Source organism: Cydia pomonella, chromosome 10 (genome assembly GCF_033807575.1).
Source record: "Cydia pomonella isolate Wapato2018A chromosome 10, ilCydPomo1, whole genome shotgun sequence".
In the NCBI taxonomy this organism is placed as follows: domain Eukaryota; kingdom Metazoa; phylum Arthropoda; class Insecta; order Lepidoptera; family Tortricidae; genus Cydia; species Cydia pomonella.
In genome coordinates, this window is record NC_084712.1 from 7,524,559 (window position 1) to 7,548,124 (window position 23,566).

General features: G+C 33.3%; 4 protein-coding genes across 6 annotated transcripts in view; 2 read left to right on the forward strand and 2 right to left on the reverse strand.

The window, feature by feature from the left end:
- The window catches only part of LOC133521965 (uncharacterized), a 121,477-nt gene that overhangs the window by 47,980 nt on the left and 49,931 nt on the right, over positions 1 to 23,566 (forward strand). The gene's annotated exons all lie outside the window — the stretch shown is intronic.
- LOC133521950 (uncharacterized) lies at positions 2,047 to 3,222 on the forward strand. The gene is made up of 2 exons (XM_061857083.1): positions 2,047 to 2,571; positions 2,700 to 3,222. The coding sequence occupies exons 1-2, from the start codon at positions 2,566 to 2,568 to the stop codon at positions 3,180 to 3,182; spliced, it is 489 nt and encodes a 162-aa protein (XP_061713067.1). The 5' UTR covers positions 2,047 to 2,565; the 3' UTR covers positions 3,183 to 3,222.
- Positions 10,312 to 13,635, reverse strand: LOC133521721 (uncharacterized). Its single transcript, XM_061856784.1, has 3 exons — positions 13,454 to 13,635; positions 10,772 to 13,346; positions 10,312 to 10,320 (listed from the first exon to the last, which is right to left on the reverse strand). The coding sequence occupies exons 1-3, from the start codon at positions 13,624 to 13,626 to the stop codon at positions 10,312 to 10,314; spliced, it is 2,757 nt and encodes a 918-aa protein (XP_061712768.1). The 5' UTR covers positions 13,627 to 13,635.
- LOC133521953 (uncharacterized) lies at positions 13,853 to 14,556 on the reverse strand. The gene is made up of 2 exons (XM_061857084.1): positions 14,468 to 14,556; positions 13,853 to 14,339 (listed from the first exon to the last, which is right to left on the reverse strand). Exons 1-2 carry the CDS (start codon positions 14,471 to 14,473, stop codon positions 13,857 to 13,859), a joined length of 489 nt encoding a protein of 162 aa, XP_061713068.1. The 5' UTR covers positions 14,474 to 14,556; the 3' UTR covers positions 13,853 to 13,856.

The window sequence follows — 23,566 nt, forward strand, 5'->3', positions numbered from 1 at the left end:
TTTATTTTGTGGTGTAATGTTGCTATTACAAATGAAAGTAAAGACACTACAATCAATTACAAGCTTTTTTAAATCAGGACCAATTATAAAAAGAATACATTGTTGCGCATCCAAATATAAGGCTCTTTAAGCCTTTGGGAAACAGTACCTGTGATATATAGGTAATGCTGCATGAATCCAGGTCAATATAATATACGAGGGTCTGACTGGACATGAAAATTTAGTGCTTTTTCGTACCTTATTGAAGCTCCAAGCACGTCGCGGCGACGTGGGTTCTACTTTTATAAGTTGGATAATCCGTGTACGCGTCAGAGTGAGATATTATGTTGCTCCTTGTATTATATTACCGTTAAAGTTATTGGTTTTGGGATATTGATCGTTATTAAGAATTGGAAATTATTTTCGCAATATTGGAACTATTGGAAGGCAATTTCTGTTTACTAAATAGTGACTCGGCGGCTTGCACTAAAATAGAAGTGAACAAAGTATTTATAAAATGAATATACGGATGTCAATCACAATGAAAAAAATAACTGTGATCAACTCAGGCCAGATCACATCTTTGGATTGCTGATGTTTATTTAAAAAACGTAGGTATCATGTTACGAGTATTCATGATATAACTATTAACATTGAAGAAATAATGTTTAAATAATTTTAATAAACTGAAGCCATTAACTTTTAAATTAGGTACTATATATTTATATACAGCTTGTACAGCTAATATTATGGTCGTTATTATGCTTTATTGTCAAAATATGTTGTTTTATTTTGTTTTAAAAAGGATTTATGCATAAGTTTTGTAGCAATGAGTAAAATTATTTAAAGAGAGTCTAATAAAATGCACGCACAAAAAGAGAGATTTTGTTTCATAAGTTGAAATAGCGACAACTGACACATACATAAGTATATTTTCCAGTTACATTTATGTAAATGTCAAAAATAGTTTTTATTTTTATTTCTTAACCAAGAAGATTAATTTTAAGTTCTTTAGCGGTGTTAGAATGGTTTAGATAAGAGAAAAATGTAGCAAAATCCAACCAACATATTTTTTTCATTTTGACACTGTTGCTTCATAAATTCGGATTTTATTTTTTTCCAGCTGAATAAATAAATAAATAAAATCATTTATTTCAGACCAAGTTGATCCATATATGGTTAGTTACAGAGTATCTTAATAACTATGTTACGGGCACAGTACAAAAACAAAAATAAAAAATAAAATAAAAAAGAAAGATACTTGTATAAATAGTACAACTATTGCCAGGGACAAGCAGGGCAGAGAACCAGCTCCACTTGTAGTAGCGCGTGAGAGGAGAGTCGAGGCGCTCTGCCAACTCCCTCAGAAGGCCGTTGCTGCTGCCCCGCATACGATTCAGCAGTGATCCAACTCTTTTTCTCCTGATGGCGAAAAAGTCATCTGTACGCGCCTCAGCAAACATTCTGGATGCACTGTTATGTCTCGGCAGCCGCAACAACATTCTGACGATGTTGTTATATTGCACGCGAATTGAGTTGTAGGCTCTCTGTGTAAATCTCACCCACAGACTACACGTGTACAACGTCTGACAGTAGAGTAGTAGGGATGTGTGCGTTCTGGCTCAGCTTTGGAGGGTCAAACAGTCCTGGTTTTGGTTGATGACCTTTTTTTTAGCAGCCACACTGAGAACCTCAGGTGTTACTTGGTGTCAACAAGTGGGCGGGGTGTTGGTTCAAGATGTCGCTCTCCTATTGGTCGTTGCGGTCATTAGTGGTTCTAATTACCTAATGACATTCCATTAATTAGGCCACACCTCCTAGTTGAAGTTATCAAGTGGGCGGGGTCTTGGTTCTGGATGGCGCTCTCCTATTGGTCGTTGCTGTCATTTATGATGCTCATTCCTTATTACATCGTAATTACATAATTCTCGATGGGACTCTGCTATTGGGTAGGTAATTAATGATTCCCTAACTGCATCCATTAATTAGGCGACATTGCTCATTTACGAGTAAACTGTTATGAGCCTTTCATATATTCTTAGACCAACCAACAGACGGCTTCGGTTCTAACCTAACCTAACCTATCAACAGCGCATCACGGTTTAAACCTAACCTAACCTACCAACAGACGTTTCTGTCTGCTCAGGGGTCACGGTTCTAACCTAACCTAACCTATCAACAGCGGGTCACGGTTTAAACCTAACCAACCTGTCTCTAATGCCATCGAAGTTCAAATCAAACCTAACCTAATTTTATTATTTTTAGAATACTTCAAATATCTAGTTTTATAAATATTCTCGTTCATTACAAAGTTGAATGTTGAAATCTCTATTTCACACAATGGAACTTTAATGTGACTTTAATGTATGTATAATCTACTTAGTAATTGAGCTTATCATAATTGTTAGCCAAATTCCAATAACACGTATTTAGAAGCAAAACAAGTTATCAATTATCAAACAAGACTTTGTATTGAAACAAGATTTTTAATGATCAAGAGTTGTATATATAAAGACCTACGACGATTTCTTTTTTATACTACTATCGATTGACCCACGCTGTACTCCTACACCAGAAGGCATCAATATGTCGGTAAGTCTTCAATTATTAACTACAAATATTGTACATGTTTTTCTAATGTTAAGATTTTAAGAACTGTGGTAATCACGAAATTATGTAAATTTACAATTGTGTAACACATGTTTTGTTTTTAAATACAGAACTCCCCATCAAATGTCTTCGACGGCCAAGACTATACATTTAAGCAGTACTATTATCCAGTGTCAGATGCAGAGGACAGCCTAACTTGTGTACCAGACGAGCCGGTGAAGCGAAAATTAAACACACACTCAAATATCGATGCATTCTTTGACCAGCCAAAGATAAAGAGGAAGAAAAACGTGTCTTCCACTGTAGGAAAAGGCTGTAAAGGGGGTGGTATATCATATATATCTACAAACAAAGACGATGGTACGAATTCGACACATCTAATCAAAATAGAAATATTTGATATGAAAAAACTATCCAAAGTTTCTGATACAACTAAACACTGGATGTTTGCGGATGTGCGTGCAAAATATTTCGTGATGGAAAATGAAACAAATAAGCACTTACAGCAAGCTAAAGATCTCATTTACGGAATCACGAAGGAGATTTCCGAATCCAACGAGTGTAAAAAGTACCATTTTAATTCAAAAGTCTAATCACTGTTGTCTAATTGTGAATAAAAATATATAGTTTATACATGTTGATGTTTTATTTCTTTATTATATTGTGTGTAGTTATAAATAAAACCAAATCACATTTTTTTATCATATTATATTTATTCAAATAATATTCTAAACATATGACATATAGTAACATCATTACTTATTCTGTTTACAGCGGAAAAAACATTAATAAAATCATGCATTTTAACATTTTTTAGTTTTAAATAAAGATAAACTAAACAATATTTTCCACAAACCGATGTTAAATAACTTTGCAGTTCTTGGTGATTATAGAACCACTTCTTAGCATTTCTTTTCAAGAACATTTTATGATAACCTTCTGGTTTTCGACCGAATGAATTAAAATATTCACCAACCAATGTAAATGGCTATCCAATGTGAGCCAGGTTTAAAATCTGGATCTAAGTTGCTTATTATGAAAACAGGTAGTTGAACAGACATTGGCATTCTGTTGGCTGCAAATACATTCGATTCCAAGGCTATATTCATTTTATTCATATAGTGTTGAATCTCATGTGTATCCATCTTGAGCTATGTTACATATATGATAAAATAAGTTATTGTCTGATTTATTTATTCAGTAATTAACTATTATAATCGACATTTACATCTCGGTTTTTATTTATTTCTATAACATTATCAAACTCAGCATAAATTATACAATTAATTGTTGTTGTTAATGCTGTATCAAAACGAACTTCTAGTCTCACACTACCATGTCTGACTAAATTCCAATGTGAGCTTGAGCTGGCTGAAAGATCTGGAGTTAAGTCAAAAGCTAGTAAACAGTAGCCTCCTTCATAGTCCTGTCTACCTATCGAGTTACCTTCATTGAAAAAGTGAATACCCGTTCCAGAAAACAAAGTATGATAAGTTGATGCAAATAAACCTTCTCTGAATGAGGGCTGCAATGTCTTTGATGGTACCTGCTGACCATCAACATATAAACTAAATAGGTTTATTCCATTATTATCGAAATTAAATGGATTTTGTGTGAAACTACCATTAAATGCTGAATTTTTTACAAACCCTATAATACATCTTTTAGGTACTTGTCCTAGAAATATGTTATCTAACGTTTTACCTTGAATTCCAGTTGGAATTGTTAAAACTTTAACTTCTGCTCTAGTGATAGGATATTTAGCAGTAGTCGAGGCTAAAACTTTTTGATGTGCTAGTAAAACAGATGGATTGATACGAGCCTTTCGAATAATAAGGCTTGCGTCTAAAATTGACACTTTAAATTTTTCATCCTCACTGTTACACATGAGATTAAACACTTCCTTACTTCGTACTAACTTTATACGCGTTTCTACACCATTAATTAAAAATTTGTCTTGATTAAATATATCACCATGTAAATGGCCAATCATGTCAATCGCTTCATTCACTTTAACTAACTCTTGTCTTTTAGAAAAACCCTTATTTGTACTGTCTGTAGCATCCATTTTATGAGGAGTGTCTTGATACCACAGTCCACATGTAAGATGAGAGGTTTTAGCTGCAGGTCCATAGTTAAGTAATGTTTCTATATATGCACGATATGCATAAGTGTTATTTGGTGGAGACACAAGTTTTTGATTTAAATACACATCTAACTGATTGAAGAGCGAGTGTAACCAATTATTAATAGGTGCAATTTGAGTTGTAGCTTTAATGGAATTCGATTCAGAGCATACTATTTTAGCTTTTATATAGAGCATAGTATGAGATAAGTCGATATAGTCATCTCCCGTACCAGGTACTTGGAATTCAATTGGTCCATCATCACTCAATGATGAAATCGGTTTGTAATGAATCCATTGACCACTTTCAATGCTTGTTTGTGTTGATGGTAGAGCAAACAAGTCCAACTCGGACTTAGCACATTCACATGAATGATTATGTATGAAGGCCATTTTTTTTTTTTTTTAAGATGAAAAAATATCTTCAAATTTTGGTTTAGTTGATTTATGAGATCGTCTTCCTTGTAGTGCTTTACGTGCAATGACCGAATGTCTTGCTTTCCTTATTCTTTTATACCCTGAACCACTCATTAGAGAATCAATCTTATCATCGGCCTTTCTTTTTAAATTAGAACTGGCATCTTTAAAACGTGATTTTAATGAGTCCTCCAAAGGATGAGAGTTCATCATATCAGAGAGTAATCCAACACCGGCATTTAATGCTTCTTTACCTACAGTTCGAAATCCACTTGACAATAGAGGCAAAACGGATCTAAATAATCCCCCCAAAAAACTTCCAATTCCATGTCCACGCTGATGAGAGACACCTTTATATATTATTCCAACGCCAGACCCTGCCTGATGTGAGTAATAATGTTGATATGGACAAATGTTATTTACGTTTTTTTGATTCATTTTATACGCTTAAAGTGTAGTTTCACACAGGATGTACCAAACTGGAATGGTACTCGATTGCCAATGCTTGTTCTTATATCTATTTCTATAGTATCAAACTCTCTGCGCATAACGGATAAGTAGTGAGCTGGTGAAAATGCATGCATTTTGTAAGCTCCATAAGTGTACTTAGTTGGATCAAGTGGTATAATGCGTATTAAAGATGACATAACATCCCCTACTATCTGTGGTTGAATAATATCCGAATAAATGAAAATCTGTGATGGTAATCCTAAATATAAATTGATAGGATATTTACCAATTGGCTTTGATACTATATTTGTTCCTGGTTCAAACCCTAATTGAAGACTTAATTGCGGTGAGACAATTAAAGATAATAAATCTGTATTAGTACGAGTGGCTGTTACAAGTTTCGATATATCATCATATCTTACTTTTATTTGATTTTTCAGCAAGGGATTCTCATTAAAAGCTATTAAAAAGTTGTTAACATTATCATATGTTGTTGCTGGTATGTGAGATTTATATTCTACAATTATATCACTTCCTGCGTTAGGGCTTTGATTTGCATCATTACTATCTTGCAAGCGCGCTTTCTTTTTTATGTAAAGAATATTTTCATGTTCTTGAACGTTAAACATTGTACATGGATAATGAAACTCTACTAATCCAACAGTCCATTCACCCTCCAACTTGATAGTTTTTGGTAACTTAGTTAAAAAGTTTGCAGTCGTATTTTCTGGATAGTATGAAATTGAACTATTGCTCAACAGTGTTAAATAAAAACTGTCATCAGTCATATTCTTTCAATATCTGATGCGGGGATCCAACTATTAAATTTGTTGGGATAACCTTTCCACTTGACTAACACTTCCTTTCTGCCACCAATGCGACGGGATTGTATTATTTTATCTATTTTATGCATGGTGGTGGGATCATAAAATACTTTTTGCAGCTCCTTTGAATAGAATGTACCAGTAATTGGTTCATTCTCTAAGTCTTTTAAAGTATAAACAATCCAGGGAGATCTCCTTATAAAAGTATCAATCACAAATATTTCGTCACTCCAGTTAGTTTCATAGCCTTTTTGAAAGATATGTTTATGCTTAGTTATCCTAACATGATCCCCAACTTGAAGCAAAGGATGTTCAGTAACATGTATTTTATTTTCTTTTTTGCCATATAAATTCCGCCAAATTGTCATAATATTATCATGATTGACTTCATTTGGACACATTTTAATGCTTGAATGAAAACTATGATTGTACGAATGTAACAAATCTTGTAAGATGTCAATATATCTGTTGGTATTTTTAAAGGTAAAATAACGCCACATTTTCATCTTTAAAGTTCTTTGAAACCTCTCTACAATGCTAGCCTTAATATCAGGATTATTTGTTGTATAATAATTAATACTTTTTGTCTTAAAATATTCCTTAGTAACTTTTGAAACAAACTCAGTACCTTTGTCTGACTGAATATGTCTTGGGGTAACTTTAGCTTCTGCGAATATGTTATCGAAACAGGTTTTTACTGTTTCAGGTTTTTTATCCTTCATCGCTCGTGCAAAGGCATATTTACTAAATACATCAATAACACACAGAATATACTTGTACCCGTCATTATATTTACTATAACTACGCATATCACTTAAGTCAGCTTGCCAAAGTTCATTAAAATTAGACAGAATATATTTATTTCTTTGAAACCGTTTCTGCAGAGGCTTGTGAAGTGTGTAAGTTTCTTGAGACTGCAACCAATTTTTTACTTCATTTCGCTTCATCTTTCCACGCATGGCTTCTGCTAATTTGTTGACACTACTAAAACCGGCAGGATGAGAAACATCGTAGTATATTCTAGCTATGTCTTGTATGGGTTCCATCTTTCCCAGTTCAATTGTTTTTTGGATATATCTTTAGATCTAATTGATTTTGGCGTTGAAGCATTGAATTCTTCCTTCTTATGATTTTCTGCTGATTTATGCACGGATAGCTGATTTATATAATCTAAAGAGCTTGGATTACCAACATAGGTTAAGGGAATATTTAATTCTCTTAAAGTAGAAGCAAATCTTTCCCACCCCAATGGTTTGATGCGCTTGAGTGGTCTTACCGTATCACTTATAAGATCAAATATTTTACTGCCTGATATAACTTCATTATCTATAACCACTTCTCCCCCCTCTTTCCACCAAATTTTAGGCTTACTTTTTATAATAAAATCAATCAAGGCTTCACCTCTTTTTTTATAAGTCTTAGGAATTAATTTAAGCATGTAAGATGGTGAGTACTGCGTAGTGAATGTACTTAACCTCCGAGGAGTTTCACCTACATCTGGTAGAGGGGGATTTAAAACTATCGTAGGATCTTCATGTTTTTCTTCTTTATATGGTACAACGGGCTCATTCAACTTTAATGACTCATCTTCAGTATCAGCTAATATAGATAATTTGAGTGGTCTCCTATTTTCCTCGGTAGCATGTAGATATCTTTGTAAAGCTTGAGAATATAGTGCCCATTTTTCGCGATCATTCAAATTACTATTTATAATGTTTTGCATTTCACCATCTAATCTTGATGCAGCATTTTCCGAGATATAGCCATTGTTTGATTTAAGTCGATCAATTAACTCTGGTTCAACTAGTATCATTTTTTTTTGTGTGCTGCATATTTATTTAATTAGCGAGCTTAACAGACCATTAATAACCGCTCCTAAAATTATGGGAAGGAATGCCCCACCTTTTTGTACAATTATATTTTTACGTATTTTATTTTTACCCTTTGATATTAGTTTTCGTAAAAGGTTTTTGTATTTACTCAAGTGGGTCCTCTCTTTTTCAGGAAGGGATATTTTACCTTTTAAAATGTTATAAATACATTCACAAATAACATTTATTTCTTCATCACTACAGGCTTTTAATATAACTTTTCGATATTTTGGCTTTAAAGTGTGTAGTGCTTTGAGTAAATTTTGATGTGTTATAACTCTCCTATGCATAGTTATAGAATGACTAAAACCATTGATTTAAGTCCTATTTAAAGCCCTTTTTTGGAACATAGACTGTACAGTATGATGTAATAGGTAATATATTTGTTTTAAATCGATATTTATCATCTGTTGTTTGCTTAAGATCAATCATTAAGTAACCATGAGCATCTTTAGTTGCATCTTTATAAGCTTCTTCAACAAAAAGCGAGTTTTCTGGATAAACTTGTCTCGCTAAATATCTTATTTGAGTTTTGTCTCTCGGATTCTTAAAGTAAATAATGTAGTTAGCATTCAATGATATATCACGTTGCCCTTTTCCCTGATGAAATAGGTTCTGTGTTATGTAAAAAACACTTATATTTCGATGATGACTCCCTTTAGTAAAAATATCAACTATCCGTCCATCGGATTCTCTCATTAAATCATCTATAATAAGCAGTTGTGGTTGTTTACCATCAAACATACCCAAGTCTGGAATACCTTGATTATAATTCACATTCTTTAAATTGTACAATGGCTGCATTTCATCATAACACCACACAATTTTTTGGAATGATTGATTACAAACTGCTTTGATACTATTTAAAAAACTTGTTACAAAATGTGATTTCCCACAACTACTGGGGCCAGCAACAATGGCTGTAAATGGATGCAAAAAATGAATCATTATTTTTTTATTTTCCCGAGGAGGGTAAAAAACACGTCTTATAATGAAGAAGGTAAGGGAAGAAATAAATATGTATCATTTTTTTTATAAAAAATAAATAAACTGGTATATTCTATAGTATTTGTTTATTATATTATAAATCGATATTCTAATTACAAAAATACAATTAAAACTATAACTATGTTATATTATAACTAAGAGATCACTACAACGATTATTATTACTAATACTATTATATATATATATATATATATATATATATATATATATATATTTTTTTTTTTAAATTAAATTAAAGTAACACATTTAAACACTTGCATCAAATTAATTACTACAATAAAGTGTACATAAACATTTTATTTTATTTTATTTACAGTTGCTTCATTATAATTACAAATGCTAATAACTAAACAATTTACAATACATAATATTATTATTAAACACTATTTTCTTAAGCTATAATGACCCCATGCTAAAGTGTTAGTAGAATTCGGTATAATGTAGCGTTTACTATCATCATAAGATAGACTAATTTTATTGATATTTTGTGTGAAAATTACGTGTTTTATGGATCTAAATCTATACATTTTTGAATATTTTTTTGTTTCGTCAAAAAGACAAGTTTTGTAGTCATCCATTTTCATCTTTTTTGTTACAGCTTTGTTAACACCCTTAGCTTTTGCTTTAAATTTATCCGTATCTTTTACAGCATCAACACTTATAGCATACATTTTTGATCTTAATCCTACGAACTCCTTTAATATTTTTCCTTTGATTTCATCTTTGAAAAATCCTAGTTTCTTTTTGTTTAATTGTGGGAAACCAAAAATGTTGTTTTCTTCATACTCCGACGTATCAAAAAACTGAGGTATGTCTGGTTTTATGGCTAAATAAAAGTCATCTATAAAGTATTGATAGATAAAACTATCTGTGTCCGTATACAGTAATTTAACATTATTTTCAAATTTTATTTTCATATAATTATAGTGAAAATCATACATCAATGTTTTTGATATGTCTAAAATACAAAAACCTAAATAAATTGGTTTATTGTAATACAACTTAGTCTTATTCAACTGAATAGCAATTAGATTTTCTGAAAATATACACACGCTGTGTAATTCAGGTCTTGCTACTAACGACTGAGCACCTTGCACTTTACCTTTATTTTCCCAATGTGTAATTAATTTAACATTTACCCTTTTTTCGATATTTTCCATTGTCTTTCCGAACACAGCATTATTCATAAGTTTATAAAAGTCCTTTTCGAAATCCGATTTTGCTTGGGTACGATGGTGAGTATTCAGATCAATGTATATTTTTAACCACGGACTTTGTTTAAATTTTAGCACTCTATGAATTTTTGTTAGTTTTAATCCTAAATTTATACACTGTTTGAGATTTCTGTAATGAATAATGTACTTTGTTTTTTTGTTTAAATTTGGAACTAATTTCCTTTCTTTACAATGACCAATAACAACATTTTCTGGACAAAGTGGAAAATCAGAGTGCAAATTATGCAGGATATCCGGGTAATCAAGGTCAACTTGAAGGATGTAACCGTAATCACATGAATCTGATATGTTAAAATCCACATTTTCATTGACCCACTCAAACTCTCCAATAGGCAAATATTGTGACATAGCCCATCCGTATAAATTATTCGCATCAAAATAAGCTAGATAAGATTTTGGTTCATTAGGTTTAAATTCATCTTTTAAGTACTCGTTGTTGGCTTTGGCATATCGATTGCTGCACTGAGATATTCCCCCTCTAATACCTGATTTGACAAAAGAGACTTTTTCAAAGTCAGTTAGTAATTCTAGTTCAACGTTAGTATGCTTAAGCATTGCATCCCAACTCAGACTCGGTGCTGTATAGTAATGTGAGGGGTCCAAGTCATATGTTTCCAAACAAAGTTTTCGAAAATTTTCAAATACGTCTGCCAGTAACATTACATCGGTTTTCAAATATAAGTTAGAATAATCTAACATTGTTTTGCATTTAAAATGATCCCAGACATCTTGAGCATGAGCGTAGTCTATATCGGAAATGGGGCTATCACTTAAACAATTGTAAAATTCAGGTTTGGTTGGGAGTGATGTAGCATTTAATGAGTCATAAGATTTAATCATTTCATACGGGAAAACACCCTTCCTTATTAGTCTTTTAAAGTCATCTTGGAGCGGGAATTGCTTTCGTAACTCTATAAATTGGTTTATTTCTAGATTATGAGCGAGTTTGTCCAAGCTTTCGGACATAAACTTGAAAGAATCTAAAAACCGTAAACTAATTTCTTGTCTATTTATACGTATTTTTTTTGAAAAGGAAATGTATTTTTCTTTGTTTTGAGGAATAATTGAAATCTCACCTTCATCAAAATTTAATGCATGTACAATAAAATGAGCATCATAATTACTTAAATTATGTAAAAATATGGGTACAAAGCGGGGTGTCTTATACTTGGAACTGCAAAATGAATGTGCTAGTCCTTCGAAGTGACCAGTACTCCATTCATAATGTTCAACGCAGTCTAATAGTAACTCATTATTACAAATAAAACAATGTTTTGTTCTGTTAATAGTTTCTTCATCCGCTGAAGTTAGGGGAACTGGAGCTTTTTGAAAACAAATCTTACGTTGGATTTGAGCAACATCTTTGCTTACGCTTAGAATGAAATTCTTAGCACAATCAGGTCCAGTATAAGTGCAATATTTTGAAAGGTTATCGTCATATGAACATTTTATGTAATAGCCGTAGCTGTAAACTTCGTGCTGTTGAACATTATTTGTAAACGGTTTTGATGAATCTAAATTTGCGTTAGAGTTCGATATAGGTTTCAGAAACGATTCGAAGTCCGCATAAATTACAAATGGTAACTTGTGTTTTCGTATAAATGCATCAAACAAAATTTTATTACTAGGCTTCATTTCCTCAAACCAATTTTTTTTGTTCGTCTTTTCAATGTCAGGTAGCTCTGTTACAACATGAGCACAATCATTTTTCTGGTGATTTTTCAACTTTTGTTCGGTAAAAAAATATAAGAGACAACCATCAGAAATATGAATTGCATCATGACGACCAGTTATTTGCCTATTAACTAATCGCGATAAATTCTTAATAAAGCAGTAATGGCCCGTATTACCATTGCTTAAATACAAAAGATTAATGTGTCTTTCTTTCCTTGATTTGGTAAAATGCAAGGGCCCAACTATGTTGTTTCTTTTCGAAATGCTATCATATTCAAGCCCAAATACATTAATGCTTATGTCATTTAACTTTTCAACTTTTTTTATATCACTTAATTTTACAGGAAAACGTATGCCGTCAAACTTTAACTTATTTTGATGCTGCATGTATGAGGTACTTCTGTTAGCGTTTTTTACAACAGGAAAGATACCAGACAACAAAGCCCATTTAAGACATTGGTGATCATTATTTTGTACATTTATCACTGCCTTTTTACTTTTGATATCCTTTGGTAAATCCAAATAAGATGATCCTCTCAAAGGATTAAATTTGTTGACATTCATGTCTACAAACAAAATCTTCTTTAAGGACCATCCACTGTCTTTTTTCTCAAATTCACTCATGTGTGTACATAACGTGTCCTTTACTTTTTTAATGAGCGGGTCATAATCGTCTCCAATACAAAAGTTATAATTAAAACTTTGAAAATCAAAAACGTTTTTTAGATCTTTGGTTTCCTGCACAAACTCCGCATGCACTATAAAATTAATATTAATTATCGTAAGCTCATCTAAACATTCCTTTATTAAGGCCTGAATTTTATTTTTTATGGATTCAAAAAATATTTCAGGAGTTTCGAATTCAGTCTCTTGATTATCTGATCCTATTCTGTAAGTGCGGATTCGACATCCAAACGCAGAATTGATTAAACTAACATTACTTAATTCATGGGTGTTGTGTTCTATAACTTTGTTCTTGTGAATATTACTTTTCAAATGATTTGAAAAATATCGTTGTCTTACCCATATATTACAAGCTTCGCATAATTTCTTTTCTTCATAATTTTCCGAAATTTCAACTGCACTAGATGGTCCTGCATCTGCAATATCCACAGCTTTCCTTTTGATCCCTCCTCCGGATTGGCGAATAACGCTAAAATAAAAAATAAACATAATTTAATAAACATGACAAAAAAAAAAAACGACTAAAACATTTAAAAATAACTTTTTTCAAGAAAAGTAAAAATTATCTGAGCTTACCTATTTTCGTTTTTGGAGTCGTTTCCTCCAAAGGTACATAATTCCCAGAATCGTTGTGAAGTATCTGCTATAAATTCGACGTCTTCTATTTCAAGACACTTGTTAACCATATGGCAATCCATACTGTCTTCACACTCAAAGAAATTACTTTTTGCGTCTTCGATTTCATCCATGATAGAAAATGAATTGTATAACCAACGCACTGCGAAGTCTCAAGGGTTAGTGATGTACATTAATTTGTAGGAAGCCCTATTTATACGAACTATTTGTGGTTGTGAACATATTTAGCTAATATGATATCAATCATTAACTAACTAGCTTCAAATATAGTTCTAAAGTATTTTATTAATAGTTTTCTCATACATCTAATTAAGTTATTACACTTCAGTTATTACAACAGTGATTAGACTTTTGAATTAAAATGGTACTTTTTACACTCGTCGGATTCGGAAATCTCCTTCGTGATTCCGTAAATGAGATCTTTAGCTTGCTGTAAGTGCTTATTTGTTTCATTTTCCATCACGAAATATTTTGCACGCACATCCGCAAACATCCAGTGTTTAGTTGTATCAGAAACTTTGGATAGTTTTTTCATATCAAATATTTCTATTTTGATTAGATGTGTCGAATTCGTACCATCGTCTTTGTTTGTAGATATATATGATATACCACCCCCTTTACAGCCTTTTCCTACAGTGGAAGACACGTTTTTCTTCCTCTTTATCTTTGGCTGGTCAAAGAATGCATCGATATTTGAGTGTGTGTTTAATTTTCGCTTCACCGGCTCGTCTGGTACACAAGTTAGGCTGTCCTCTGCATCTGACACTGGATAATAGTACTGCTTAAATGTATAGTCTTGGCCGTCGAAGACATTTGATGGGGAGTTCTGTATTTAAAAACAAAACATGTGTTACACAATTGTAAATTTACATAATTTCGTGATTACCACAGTTCTTAAAATCTTAACATTAGAAAAACATGTACAATATTTGTAGTTAATAATTGAAGACTTACCGACATATTGATGCCTTCTGGTGTAGGAGTACAGCGTGGGTCAATCGATAGTAGTATAAAAAAGAAATCGTCATAGGTCTTTATATATACAACTCTTGATCATTAAAAATCTTGTTTCAATACAAAGTCTTGTTTGATAATTGATAACTTGTTTTGCTTCTAAATACGTGTTATTGGAATTTGGCTAACAATATGATAACAATTACTAAGTAGATTATACATACATTAAAGTCACATTAAAATTCCATTGTGTGAAATAGAGATTTCAACATTCAACTTTGTAATGAACGAGAATATTTATAAAACTAGATATTTGAAGTATTCTAAAAATAATAAAATTAGGTTAGGTTTGATTTGAACTTCGATGGCATTAGAGACAGGTTGGTTAGGTTTAAACCGTGACCCGCTGTTGATAGGTTAGGTTAGGTTAGAACCGTGACCCCTGAGCAGACAGAAACGTCTGTTGGTAGGTTAGATTAGGTTTAAACCGTGATGCGCTGTTGATAGGTTAGGTTAGGTTAGAACCGTGACCCCTGAGAAACGTCTGTTGGTTGGTCTAAGAATATATGAAAGGCTCATAACAGTTTACTCGTAAATGAGCAATGTCGCCTAATTAATGGATGCAGTTAGGGAATCATTAATTACCTACCCAATAGCAGAGTCCCATCGAGAATTATGTAATTACGATGTAATAAGGAATGAGCATCATAAATGACAGCAACGACCAATAGGAGAGCGCCATCCAGAACCAAGACCCCGCCCACTTGATAACTTCAACTAGGAGGTGTGGCCTAATTAATGGAATGTCATTAGCTAATTAGAACCACTAATGACCGCAACGACCAATAGGAGAGCGACATCTTGAACCAACACCCCGCCCACTTGTTGACACCAAGTAACACCTGAGGTTCTCAGTGTGGCTGCTAAAAAAAAGGTCATCAACCAAAACCAGGACTGTTTGACCCTCCAAAGCTGAGCCAGAACGCACACATCCCTACTACTCAGTAGGCCTTGAAAAGCGTCAATTTGAGTTCGTTACTACAACCACTTGTTTTTTTTTTAACAAAGCTTTGCACAATTGTACTCCTAGATGTAAGTAACCATAGAACCTTATCCTGCTACGGCCTTTGTTTCTTGAAGTAATTTTGTGGTAAATTTATAAGTAAAGTTACAATACTTAGTAATTACTTTAGTAAGATAGCATAGTTTATTTTGTATTAAAACAGTTGTATTTATTGTTGTTGTTTCTGATAATAAAAAATATATTTTTGCAGTCGTTTGCAGGGAGTGTCCTACCCGTAACTTTCGTGTCGTATGACATTTCATTAATATACGGAGTAGCTGTCACGTAAATTTTTGTAGATATTTTGGAAATTTCAGTAATAACAATACGGTAAAAACCATTTTTTTTTAATTAAGCCTAACCAAAAGATAGTTAAAGGAACTGTCATGGGGATCCTTATTCGACGCAAGAGGTACCTATCATATAAATATAATAGCCTAAAATGCTAAAAATATACCTAATTATGTCAATCTTACTCCATAAGTCAAACATAGGGGTTGATGTAACCGGTGTAGGCATGAAAACAATTTCCAGACGCCTTCAGGCCCCTCCGACATGGTGGCGCCCTGCTCATCGATTTTCTCGAAAACGAAGCCTAATATCATTTAATTTATTGAGTTGAGTTTTACTATTCTATATTCGTTAATGCAATTAGTGTAATATCCGCTAACTACTTATTATAAAAAATCTATTGTTGAGTTTGAACACAGTCATTGCCTAACAGACGGATCTAACGCGATTCGAAATAATTTATCTTTATTTTAAATGTTTTCGGGTCACCAATGGTCACGGGACTCACGGATGATAAGTTCTTCAATGTCCAATGTGGACACACTTTAACTGTACCACTAACATATACTTATTATAAAATAATTAATATACACTCACAATTCAATAATTCATGATCGATTTTTAATCAATTCAATAATGAAGATATGTAATACTTCTAGATATTTACCTATTTTACCTACCTAACTCGATCGATTACATTATAAATACCTATTAATCCTAGTATTGAAAACGGGGTATTTAACTATTCATCATGTATATTCGTTTTGACTAACTCCCAAAATTTCGACACAGTTGCACATATATGCCATTTTCACCGAGTAATAACTGATGTGTTGCGAGTTTAATTGTGGTCTACCTGTACCTATACTCACACGCCATAGCGATCTACCCTCTTTTGATTTATGTCTACCTAACTTTGGTCTTATATCTATTGTGCAATATGTTATCTGTTTCGTGATTGGTTGGTGGCATCCGATCCCCTTATTTCGTTTGTTTTTCACGACTATATGAGGCTTCGGCATTTTATTTAATATTCGGCTTTTTCGGATTTATAGCGGCGTACCCTCTTTCGGTTTCTACCTAACTTTTGTGTCATATTTATTGTGCATTACGTTTGTCTGTTTTGAGGTCGTCTGGTTCATTGTTAGCACGATGTTCTCATTATTCCAAAATGCTAATAGTCTAGACAGAAATGGTAGTCTTGGCGAGACGATTGGGCGCATTATTGTATAGCTAAACTGGTTATAGAAAGGACGACGGTTTAAATGTATTATTATAGGTTACTTATTACATAGGGTTTCTGGTTTCTCGACCTTTTTTATTTCTCTAGGCAAAGGAATTCTCGACCAGGATTTCTCGAGTTTCTCGAGTATCTCAGTTTCAAAAACACCCTGTTATTTTTTTTTTTGCTTTATTACAAATCAGACTCATAGGACTCGTAGGTGATATCAATAAACTATTAAATTAAGAAAGAAATCACATACATATTTATCAACCAGCATAAACATAAAATAAGCTTATTTTTTTATAAATTCTAAACAGAGTTTTGTTCTCCTTCTTACTATTAAGCTTTGAAATTTTATTTCAACACTACACATTATTTTCTCTAAAATTCTACTAAAAAAATGTCTATAATCAATCACTAACAGAGGGCACGTACTTAGTACTTAGCTACACATTTCTCTTAATATCCACACAATCTTATGGCACCACACATAAGATATTCGTCTCTTCAGAAACATGTTTTATGTCTTATACAATGCTTGCCGGCAGCTTCGCCGCTGGCAGACGTAGTAGGTATATGTTCTACATTTTTGACACAAGCTTTTGCATATACATATCTCGGTATAGAGATGAGCTTTTTGTTAAGCACAAGGTTTTGAAAGCTGGCGATTTCAGCTTTTATTCTCAGCGCAGCAATTCAAGGGTTGGCTTTTCTAGCGATATCGTGAATAAAGGTGTCGTTCACTGTTTTTTACGAGTGATACAACGACTTTGCTCCGTGGGTCGGGCAAATAAACCCTAAATGAGAAGAGAAAATGGTAGTTTTTAGACAAGGTTTCTAGATTGTGGGGTTTCACGACTACTTAGTCAGGTCATAAGTTCTGTCACAAATTTTTTTACTGATAAAAAAGTTATAGGTACAGATCCCTTATTATTCATGTACATATATGGATTGAAAACTTATTGAATGTTGAGTCACTTACAATATAATTTAATGTATGTTGCTATCTCAGTTTTGCATAATTCTATGTTATTCGGAAAAAGTTATAAAGCATTCAAAAAATACGCGACCTGTGTTCGGCACTGTCATAAACGCTATCGAGAACGTAATAACTCACTTTCTATGAATCACGCTCGTACTTGCATATAAGTGCGAGGGAGATGCATAGAAAGTAAATCACGTTCTCGATAGCATATATGTCAGTTTTGACACTGTCAATGACAGTTACGGGTACTGTTCAAGGTGATTTTGATCCCTATATATTTATTTTTCTTTTTTAAAATACTTATATAATTCATGTGTATATATTGGACTGCACAGAAAAACAACTGTAGGTATCTATGTTTTACCAAACTTATTCGTTGGATGACAGTCAAAAATAAGCGTGTTACTGAAAAGTACTATAAGCTGATAAATTTATTACATGAACGAAATAGACAACATAAAAAAAATAACAATTTTTGCACTGTGTCAACCCGTGAACGGGTTCCAGCAGGCGTTCTACATGACATTAAAGCTCTCCAAGAGGCCTCTACGTGTTGGATCTATATCCCCATGCAAGCATATCAAAAGACCGGGATTTATAGGCCCGTGAAATCCAAAGAAATGTTATTTTACTATTACCTAAAATAGATAATCACAAGATCATCTTAGGTATTAGATGTTTTCTATGCATTATCGCCTATCAAGTATCGGGTTGTTACTATATTACATCAATCTGTAAAATACTACCCCCTACCCGTAAATATTTAAAATTACTTATTCCGGCGACTTTATACGAAAAAGAAACAAAAACTCAACATGGAAATCACCAAGACGGCGCCGGCGACGAGCACAGGAAACTTTCGATCAATCCAAACGTCATGTCGAATGAAGTGATTATAGGAGATAGGAGATGTCATGGCTGCCACAGAGCCATCATAGTCACCATAAAGTCTGCCACACACGATCAGTTGTGATTTTTTTTTTATGTAAGTTTTAATGTACGTATCAAATATATTCATAATAATAATATTACATACACGCACATTATGATAATAATAAATCGCACTGAATCTTGTTAAAACCTGAAGTGATACCAATTGCAATATTAACTTTTCTTCTACAAAACAGATTTAAATAAAAATCTATTGGTGTAACTAGTATTTATACAATATTGTGTTATTAAACAGTTGAATTCAATGTTCATCATCAGGGGTCGGACAAAAAGTGCAGATGACGTAAAAATGACGTACTTAATCTTGCACACAGGATGATGTTTGAGTTTGTATTTAAACTTCCGTGTGACATGTAGTAACAAAGTAGTATTAATGAAGTAACAAAATAATCGTAAATAAATCCATGGAATTAATAATACAGGTGGTAGGGTGATGTAGTGAATAAAATAAATTTCACGAAACTTGTTACCATAAGGTATAATTATTTGAAATTAGTTAGAACAAGTCTGTGGGATCCTCAGATAAATAGGTTTAATAGTCAAAAGTGGGAACAGTAGGTAAGATTAGCAGTATACGTGTTTGTCACGTACCTCCAAAAACGGAAAATTGCCACAATATTCGAGTAAAGATGACATTTTAGAGCGTTTTCTTATATATTAGTAAATATAAATTTTAGCTAAATATAATCGTGAGGATACAATAGCTAAACAATAACGAAGTTAATTTATTGTTCAGTCAGCGTCAAATACTTCGTAGCAGTCAAAGTAGCCAAATAGTTCGGTACACCATATATTTAGTATGGTGTACCGAACTATTTGGCCACTTTGACTGCTACGAAGTATTTGACGCTGACTGTTCATCTGTACCCCTAGTGTAACTAATTTCGACAGCGAAACGTGACGTACGCGTTTGCGTTAAGTGTCATTTTGTATGAGATTTTTGACTTTCCAAAACGTCCCGCTTGGCGCGCTGTTCAAAAACCCATACAAAATGAGACTAAACGCAAACGCGTACGTCACGTTTCAAAATCGAATTTATTTACACTAGGGGTACTGATTGACAATGTGTCAGTCAAAAACGTACTTACTCATTTCAAGTGGCGATATCGTTTAATAAAGAGGTCAATAAAGAGATTGATAAATGATACGTGATAATTGTTTATGAAAATCAAAAATACTATTTGAAATCATCCTATAAGTGGTTTGACGTCATTGGCACTTTTTGTCCGACCCCTGTTCATCATAAAGAAAACTGAAAAATGACTGTTGGAAAATATTTCATTTCAATGGCAACTTTTTTTAATCTATGGTTCATAGTTTAGGAAATAAGATAAAATCGAGCGATGGAAATTCAAAAATCGGCTCCCTGGTATCTTTAAAGCTTCAGCCTGGCTTTAGAATTTCTTCCGTGACCTACTTTAAGATATAATCTCATCGACAGTTATCCGATAGACGAAGGAGCTCATAACATAACGAAAACGTCATATGTGCGAGAATAGTACTAGTTATCCATATGTACATGTAAAAAGATTGACCTAATTAAAACCGACCCGTGGTTAACCTCGAGGGTTATCGCAAGGAGTGTTTTCTTATGTTTCAGTTTAAAAATGGAAATGGTATTCAAAGTACATATGATGCTACTTACATATAATTAGTACATTACGTAACTATGTCGAATATTTAAAGGGCCATATGTACTGTAAAACGTTGTACAATACATGTGCGAATAGGTAATTCGCATTCGGTCGTGTTTTAATTTATCGCCTTTTGTTGCAAATTAAAGGCAGGGAAGAATTAGCAATATTTAGAGCCTATTTCACAACGTCCAAATAAAGTATTAAATAGCTAATTAACAAATAAATTACCAGATAAAACTATCTAAAGTTATAAAGATATGCATTTATCTACCAGCTAAGCTTATTTGAAGATTGTTAAACGCCAACGATCACTTTTTTTGTCAGAAAAGTAGCAAGTAGCTTATTTAGGACTATACTTGGACATTGTGAAATATTAGGGCCTAAATTATCGGTCTGTTTGTAAGAATATGCTAACCTATGCCTCTTGCCTTGCGTCGAATGAAAGTCTCTATGACAGTTCTAACAACTTAACAAGTCTCTTTTGGTTGGGTTAGGTTAAAAAATACGACTAATACGAGTATATACACCCAAGGTGTAATAACATCAAAAAATCACACTTTTCTATTAACATATAAGCTTGTTTCTATATTTGGCCGGGAGTGTAGCTATGAATACATATCTTTTTAACATATTTTTATAACTTTTTAACTAAATCAAAAAATTGTATACTCTTTCAAAAAATGTCTACATACATTTTACATGATAGCTACTTACTCCAAATAACAATGAACTCTCATAGAGACCGCCATTCGACGCGAGAGGTATAATTCTATAAAATGTGTAGAAATCATAGTATAAAATATAAATCATGGCTTCTGTCCTCTGCCCGCGATTTCGTCTACGTTAAATGATGATTTCCGTGATTAAAAAACTATCCTGCCTAGCCAAGGTGACGATCGCTATCGCTACGACAACGAAACGCTTTGTGTCTCTCTATCACTCTTCCATATTATAGCGACAGTGACAGTTGCATTTCGATCGCTACGTAGCGAAAGCGAATTGCATGTTGGCTACGCGTCCTGTCCTTCCCGGGGACTCAAACTATCCCTAGGTGCGTAGCCAACGTGCCAATCGTTTACGCTCGGTAGCGACGAAACGCAACTGTCACATTATAGTCATAATCATTCGTCGTCCGTAATCCTTAGATACCTATATACTGAGTAAACTCATTTTTCAGACAGAGACAGCTATTTGGACTATTTGGAGTTTCCTTTCGGCGATAATAAAAGATTTTTCTTGTTATAAATACAATGTACTCGTACCATTACGAATCTTAATAAAATCTCATTTGTTACGCCTGGAAAGATTTTATTACCTTTACCTTAATAAAATGTAAAAAGAAAATGTTACTTCTTAAATATTTACAAGAGGTGGAGATTTTGTACTCGTATAAGGAAACTTGTGGGTAATATTATTCTAGAACCTAATTAAGAGAATACTAATTATCAGTGTATACCTAGGTAGGTACAGTGATAATTATTATTGTTTTTTTTTACTACGTCGGTGACAAACAAGCATATGGCCCGCCTGATGGTAAGCAGTCTCCGTAGCCTATTTACGCCTGCAACTCCAGCCCGCGTAGCCAACGTGCCTATCGTTCACGCTCCCTGGCGAACGAAACGCAACTGTCACAGTCGCACTAATAAAGAGGAGTGATAGAGAGAGATGACTACGATACGCTACGGAGCGTTAACGTTTGTAACGTTGGCTACGCGGCCAGAGGAGTTACATGCGCGTTGTCGACCCTAACACTCCGCACCCTCGTTGAGCTCTGGCAACCTTACTCACCGGCACTCATATTTAAGTAGGTTTTAAAATAATATTTTCATGTTATTACCGTTTTCTTTTTTCTATGTCTACAGTTTAATGAGAACCATATTAGAGTAGGCTTTCATTTCAAAATAAAACAGTGACATTTGCGTGCGTAATGACAATATAATGATAATAACATTATATTCAACTCCGACGGGTGACGGCACTAGGCTCAAGTGGGATGTGCTATTTATTAATAGCAAATTGGTTGCTTTGCTCAAGTCTTTGATGATACAACATTTTTTTATTTCAAAATAACATTTTATTTTTAATAAGCTAGAGACATACGTACAGATGTTCCTTCAGATCTATATCCATAAAGATGTGTCTGGCCGACAAATCTGTCTGTGTATGTCAGGAAGGCGTGTGTGCCGGAAATCTGTCCGCAGACACATCTGTACATACAGGTGTTACGTAAGTATTGGACATACGCAAATTTTAATCACCAGCCATACTCTGCGTAGTGACTTTATAGGTCATACTGAACAATTTTTATTATGGAACCAATTCTGAAATATCGAATAGAAACTTGGCTGTTTCATACAATACATTCCGGCTGATGTGATGCCGCTGATTTCAACGGGACAGACAAATTTTCGACATTGGTCTCATAATAGTCATAATAAAAGTTGTCTAGTATGACTTATAAACGCAGAGTATGACTGGTGAAAAAAAAATTCAACCTGTATATCCCAGCTAATAGCTATACATATACTCGTATGGTCGACGTCGATACCTATTTGGTAACATACAGACAAAGCTTATAAAAAAGTTTCCGTATAATCGACGAAAAAATATTTATTTGTATTTTATATTGGCAAAAAAACACAACTTTCAGTTGTATACATATTTTACTGAACCACACTGAACTAAATTTATAAAATGCTCCTAATACGTATATATCTATTAGTAGCATTGTTTAATTTTACCGACCTAAAGTGCTTTGGAATGATTCCCAAAATGGGATAATTATGGAAGTTTCAACAACTGGCGATTTAGTTCATACATATAAATTGACCTCATCATCATCTGCAGAGTATTCCTTCCACTCATCACAAAATAATTATCACGGTTTCGTAAAAAGCCCATAAATATATAATTCCTATTTATTACACAGATAGTCCAATTGGTCTAT

Coding starts and splice junctions, on each gene's coding strand:
- LOC133521721 (XM_061856784.1), bottom strand. CDS start 13,626: ATGGATGAAATCGAAGACGCAAAAAGTAATTTCTTTGAGTGTGAAGAC. Junction 13,347..13,453: donor GACTCCAAAAACGAAAATAG/GTAAGCTCAGAT, acceptor TTTTTATTTTAG/CGTTATTCGCCAATCCGGAG.